This window comes from Arachis ipaensis, chromosome B04, assembly GCF_000816755.2.
Source record: "Arachis ipaensis cultivar K30076 chromosome B04, Araip1.1, whole genome shotgun sequence".
Taxonomy (NCBI): domain Eukaryota; kingdom Viridiplantae; phylum Streptophyta; class Magnoliopsida; order Fabales; family Fabaceae; genus Arachis; species Arachis ipaensis.
Genome location: NC_029788.2, coordinates 112725794 through 112731635, shown reverse-complemented (window position 1 = coordinate 112731635; position 5842 = coordinate 112725794). Strand labels below are relative to the sequence as shown.

General features: G+C 35.0%; 1 protein-coding gene across 2 annotated transcripts in view; it reads right to left on the bottom strand.

Annotated features, from left to right (window-relative positions):
• LOC107639733 (probable LRR receptor-like serine/threonine-protein kinase At1g06840) overlaps positions 1 to 5556 on the bottom strand; it is a 7793-nt gene extending 2237 nt beyond the window's left edge. Inside the window, exons 1-19 of one of the 2 annotated variants that reach the window (XM_016343315.2) lie at positions 5263 to 5556; positions 4753 to 4858; positions 4451 to 4601; positions 4253 to 4324; positions 4052 to 4123; positions 3618 to 3761; positions 3448 to 3519; positions 3273 to 3344; positions 3091 to 3165; positions 2718 to 2786; positions 2538 to 2606; positions 2352 to 2423; positions 2090 to 2176; positions 1876 to 1944; positions 1243 to 1751; positions 997 to 1161; positions 623 to 906; positions 432 to 483; positions 39 to 292 (exon numbers count right to left, since the gene is read on the bottom strand). In XM_016343315.2, coding sequence (XP_016198801.1) covers positions 39 to 292; positions 432 to 483; positions 623 to 906; positions 997 to 1161; positions 1243 to 1751; positions 1876 to 1944; positions 2090 to 2176; positions 2352 to 2423; positions 2538 to 2606; positions 2718 to 2786; positions 3091 to 3165; positions 3273 to 3344; positions 3448 to 3519; positions 3618 to 3761; positions 4052 to 4123; positions 4253 to 4324; positions 4451 to 4601; positions 4753 to 4849 — 2385 coding nt within the window. In that variant the 5' untranslated portion in view covers positions 4850 to 4858; positions 5263 to 5556. Of the gene's footprint in view, positions 1 to 38; positions 293 to 431; positions 484 to 622; positions 907 to 996; positions 1162 to 1242; positions 1752 to 1875; positions 1945 to 2089; positions 2177 to 2351; positions 2424 to 2537; positions 2607 to 2717; positions 2787 to 3090; positions 3166 to 3272; positions 3345 to 3447; positions 3520 to 3617; positions 3762 to 3980; positions 4124 to 4252; positions 4325 to 4450; positions 4602 to 4752; positions 4859 to 5262 lie in introns of those variants that run through there. The other variant, XM_021121618.1, reaches the window with a different exon arrangement.

The following is a 5842-nucleotide window of genomic DNA, read 5'->3' as shown; positions in this document are numbered from 1 at the left end:
AACTCAAAAAATTGGAAATTTGAAATTGTCAAACGTACCGGTGTACCCTTCACAACGGTTGACACATATCTAGGGACGGTTCCTTCTTCCTCAAGGAATGGCGCAAGCCGCGACAGTCCAAAATCGGCCACTTTAGCAGTGAACTTAGAGTCCAAAAGTATGTTGCTTGCTTTGATATCTCTGTGGAATATGGGAGGGTTGGCCTCTGTATGTAGATAAAGTATCCCTTTAGCTGCACCCATCGCAATTCTCAGCCTCATAACAAAACTCAGGCATCCCCTCCTCTTTTTGCCTGTTACATCATTGCATTGTTCATTAACATAGATCACATCTTACATATATGAAGAAGAAAGGTTAAATTTCAATTTATTTGGCACAGATATTGGTGCTAATTATAATATCCAAAATCCCAGTTTTCGACAATTTCTTACCAGAGATCCAGTCCCTTAGGGTGCCATTGGGCATGAATTCATAAACCAGCATCTGAACCAACAGAAAAAATAAACATTAGAATAATATTATACTTTGGTAATGTTCACTGTGTAGATTTATGCAGATCAAACTCTTCATTAAACTAGTTTAAGGAAACCATAAAGATGCCTAAAGTGCAGCCATAATATACCTGCTCCCCTTCTTCATTACAGTATCCGATCAGTTGGACAAGATTTCGATGATGTATCCTTGATAATAGTTCAATCTCAGTCAAAAACTCCTTCTGACCTTGTAAGGAACCTTCTTCGGCTCGCTTAATGGCTACAAATGTTTCATCAGATAAAATGCCCTTGTATACATTCCCATAACCTCCTTCGCCAACTTTAGTTGAGATGTCGAATTTGTCGGTAGCATGAGACAACTCTTTGAAAGTAAATGCTTTGACACCATCTATTTTGATGGATACATTTGTGGCTGCAAAACCGAAAGAGAAAGAAGTATTTGAATATCTTTTTTCAGAGATAAATATAACACTATATCAGCAGAAACACTTAGAATACTTACACACTCGCTTCCTTGAAAGCTTGCCCTGGTATTGGATATGTTTTCTAGTGATCAGGATATAGATCAAAGCAGATATTGCCAAAACACAAGCAACCCCTGCTACAATAGCAGCAACTAATACGCCGGTTTTAGTTTTACTCCTCCCTGATTCAGAGCCACCCGTAACTATAGAAGAAAAATGGAAGTTAAGAGAAACTCAACAAAGTTATGCAATTCTTAATAGCTAAGGTCCATCAAGAGACTCACGATTCGCATAAGGTCCATCAAGAATTAAGTTCATGAGTTCATATGGTCCGAAAAAATCAGTTCGAGGAAATTTCCATGATGTGAATATGCCTGTAATGCGACGGACCTCACTCTCATTGAACACATGGGAACCATTTTGTTTGTATGAAGGAAAGATTTTCAAGTACATTCTAAGACGAGGTCCCTCTTCCCAAGCATAAGAATCAATTGATAACTGATAGAGGTCTAAGTCTAAGGAATCAGTTATATATGACTCAAAAGAAGTAATATAGGGAGGAAAGTAAGAAAAGCTTGGACTTTTCAATCTGTATCCAATTTTCAAAGGTGCTGCACAAAAGCAAGGAAGTGGGGAAGATGGGACGTATTGGAAGAAACTATCTGATGGACAGGCTTGAGGTGGACATTTGAGTTTTGATTGCAAGGCTATGGCTGCTACTTTTCCTTCACTTCCACAATATTGAACAATATTATGAATGTTAGAATTCTTGCAGATAGGATTGCCAGAAAGCCTTCAAGGGAAAAAAGAAAGACGTTATAAGAAATTTATGATCAAAACATAATGGTGCTAACATGAATTAAACAACAGAAGGAGAATTCAGTTATTGATTATTGGAACATATTCTATGATAATACCTCAAGGTAACGTTTGCCGGGGTAGTTGAATTTCCAAGAATGTCTGAAAGGGAGTTGTTACTGAGATCACTGCATAGATAAGGCAAATATAATGGCACTACTTAGGAAACTACACAAAAGAAATTCATTCCATCATCTTAATAAATTCTTTGTCAAAACAGATCAGTTTGAAATAGAGAATCAATGTTGTTATAGATTGAAGTGGAGCAGATACATTTTAAGTTTAGCACTTGCAGTTAAGGAGATGTTCTGCCATATTCCAGCAGGGATGGATCCAGACAACATATTGTTCTGAAGTGACCTGTGATAAACCACAGAAGCCAAACATCAAACTAATCTGCAAAGAATTGCATTTGTATAAGTGTCTCACTAGAGTCTATATCGGAACTCGCTTCTCCTAAACAGTTTTTATTCAAGAAATCCAAGATGGTGTTATGTAATAATCACATATAATAGGTTGATGAGTATCTTCTTACAGTTCCTGAAGAAGAGGCAGGTTTGAGAAGTTTCGAGGAATAGATCCATTGAGATTGTTATTGGCCAGATTGCTGCAACAGCAAGAGCATTACTACATCAGACTCATGTTGATCATCGCTAGCATGAAAATAAACGAACATTGTTATATATACAAAATATATAAATAAAATTGGCTAGTTACATACATGGTTGTCATATTGTCTGAAAGTTTATTTGTTGGCAAGTGTCCTGTAAGATGATTCCAGCTAAGATCTCTACAACATGAACCAACAACCACAAATTAGAGGGTAGCCATAAAAAGGAGAAGAAAATTATTTCAATGTCACTAGTCACAATGCAAAATCACCAGAGATAGCTAAACATACAAATAGCTAAGATTTGCTATTGGGCTGAAATCAGGAACAGTTCCTTGTAGATTGCAGTTTCTCAGACTCCTGCCAAGCCAAAGAGTAAACATTAGCCCCGAAAAATAAATAAATAAAAATAAAAATTGTTCTTATGTTCTTGAATGGTAAGCTTGTGACTTAATATCCTGCTTGAGCTTGAGCTAGGAGCCCAAAGCATGTGATTTTTTACATACTTCCAAGTTCCAATTCATAACTTCACATGAAAGCTCTTTGGCAATTAAGCATAAAAATTCAAAGACTCCCCATATTTTACCACAAATTATATTTAAGAATGATACTATCAAAGGTAGGATATCAGACATTCAGATTGCATGGTTAAAATAATACTTACAGTTTTACAAGCCTGGATAAGTTTGCATAGGTAGAAGGAATTCCATTCCCACTGAAATTATTGTTATCAAGTTGGCTGCAAGGGAAATCAAATAGATGCATATTAACTTCTATAATACACAAAGATGAAAAAGTTGATAACTGCTTCAAATAAAAAAGAAAATATATGGAAGTAGGACATACAGTATTCGCAACCCTTGGAGCATGGAGTATTCTGGTGGAAGATAACCAGATAAGTTGTTGTTGTCCACAAGCCTTTAAAAGTCATTTCAACAAAACAGGCACAGTTAAAACTTGAAAACAATTAATCAGTCCAGAAGGCATCTCCGGATGCAAAATAAAGAGCTTAAATACTCACAGGTGGATAAGATTAGGCAGCTTCGAAAGTTCCGGTGGAAGTTGACCACTAAATGAGTTGTTGTTCATGTGGCTGCAGGGAATATGCAAACAAATCAGATAAGGTGATAAATAAGAAATCCAGCTTCAAGTTCAGTTGGTTGTGCATATGGGCCATCAGGATTCACTCACAGGTGTTTAACATTGGTCATGTTGGCAAATGACACTGGGATTGGACCCGACAATTGGTTTTCGTCGACTTGGAATCTGTTTAATTTTGTAAGGTTGCCGAGCTCATCCGGTAAGCTACCGGATAAATTATTTCCATTCAGAAGCCTGAAAGTACAAAGCATCATATATATATAATTTCCCCCAACTCCATAAACCTTGCTTCTAAACTCAGCCAACTAGATTACTCCATACATGTCTATTTATAACAACATCAGGACCAGCAGAAGTCCAAATTTAATTCTGGTTATACACATAGGCAATCATGATTGATCTTTTGAAACAAATCTCAGACAATATCAACAAGGATGACAGATAGAACAACACCTTCTTTGAAAAAAGAGAACTTGATGAGGATCAATTATAATAATTTCATCTTCTTTGGTATAGGTTCTTACAAGAGTTTCAGTGTTGCAATATTCCCAATCTCCTTTGGTATTGTGCCTGTCAGCTTATTCCACATGAAATCCCTTCAATTCAAGCACAAAACAATAAAAGATATTAGCATGACATAACATAACATATTACTAGAAAACCCCTCTAAAGCTTTTCCTTTCTTTTGTTTTCCAGAGAATAATTCATAAAATTTCACAACTCACAGGATCTCCAGCTGAGACAGCTGACCAAGTTCAGGTGCTAGAGTTCCCGAAAGATTCGCAGTCATCAAGTACCTTTCAGTACAATTGTCATAACAGAATACTAATTACAATTTATAAATCCGTGGAATATTAATTCTGTGCCACATAAAACAAGACAACTTTGGAGAAAGAAAAAGTAGGAGGATAGAGAGGCCATACAACTCCTGGACATGGAAGTAACCGTCATCCCCAACCTTATCGAAACACCAAACTCCAGTCCAGTTTGATCTACAGGGGTCACCCTTATTCCAGCTCTTTAGTTTGTTCATGGGATCAATCAAACTTTTCTTTATCCCTTTCAGTGCATTTACTACAAATAGAACATAGACATAATATTTAAAGGTTTTAAAAACTTCACATGACAAGTCAAATGGATATTAATTATATGCATGTAGCACACTTTCCAAAATCATATATCAATTAGACTTTTAAGGCATTTTTTTCTCCTTCTACAAACTCACCTTCTGAAGGATCTGTTGGCTGTGATGCTGCTATGGAGATGAATAAACAGCACAAAACAGCCAAGGCACATCCATGTGTTCTTCTCAGAGCCGGCATCACAGTATCCTACAAAGAAATCAAATGGAAAAAAGGATAACATATCACCATACATTCAGACAATTCAGCAAACACATTATAGGCATAAAATGAAACTTCTTGCAAATAAAGTTAAAACCAACAAAAACATGAAAATAACTATAATGTCCCTTATGATCTTGTCATTTTCCAGTGTAAAATCAACCAAATCACAAAAGTAAGAACAACCAAGATGAAAACAAGACTCATACAATAATAGCTTGTGTTGATTCTTCCTATGGTTGGAAAACTTAGAACAGACGTTCTAAGGTGGCAAAGCTTATATTCACCTAACTTTCTCAGATAACTCAAAACAGTAATCAACTCAAATATGAAAAATAAAAAAAAATCATATCAATTATCAAATGGTTTAGTAAATTAAATTCCATACATACCCCAAAAGAGAGAGAGCTAGATAGAAAGAAATTCTTAGTTGAGAAGTTGAAGTTGGTATGATTGAAATAATAATGACTGAGATTGAAATGAACAGTAGTGAAAGAAATCCCTGGAAATCAATCAATCAAAGATCCAAAGTCAAAACTCAGAAAGAAAAAAAAGAATTCTCCGTGGGGAACTTGTTATCATCTTAATATAAATCATTTAAGTCCTTATTCTTCATCATCACCACTGATATCATATGATAATAATAATAATAATGATGTTAATGAATGAATATTCTAAAATTGCTTAGACATTATTATTATTTTAGTTTAACTAGTAATATAAATTAATTATATTTGTTAAATTGAGAAAAATCTTTCTCTGAAATGGAACTGTCATCATGGTTGGCTCATCCACTTTCTCAATAGTCAAAAGCTCACCAAATCTGAACACGCTAATATTATAATATTATTTTAATTTTAATTTTAATTTTTATTATATATTAATAGAATATAATATAATAAAGAGCAAAATGTGTGCACCAACTTTCTCATTTCAATATAAGACACCAGCCACCATTCTTTTTCACTCAAT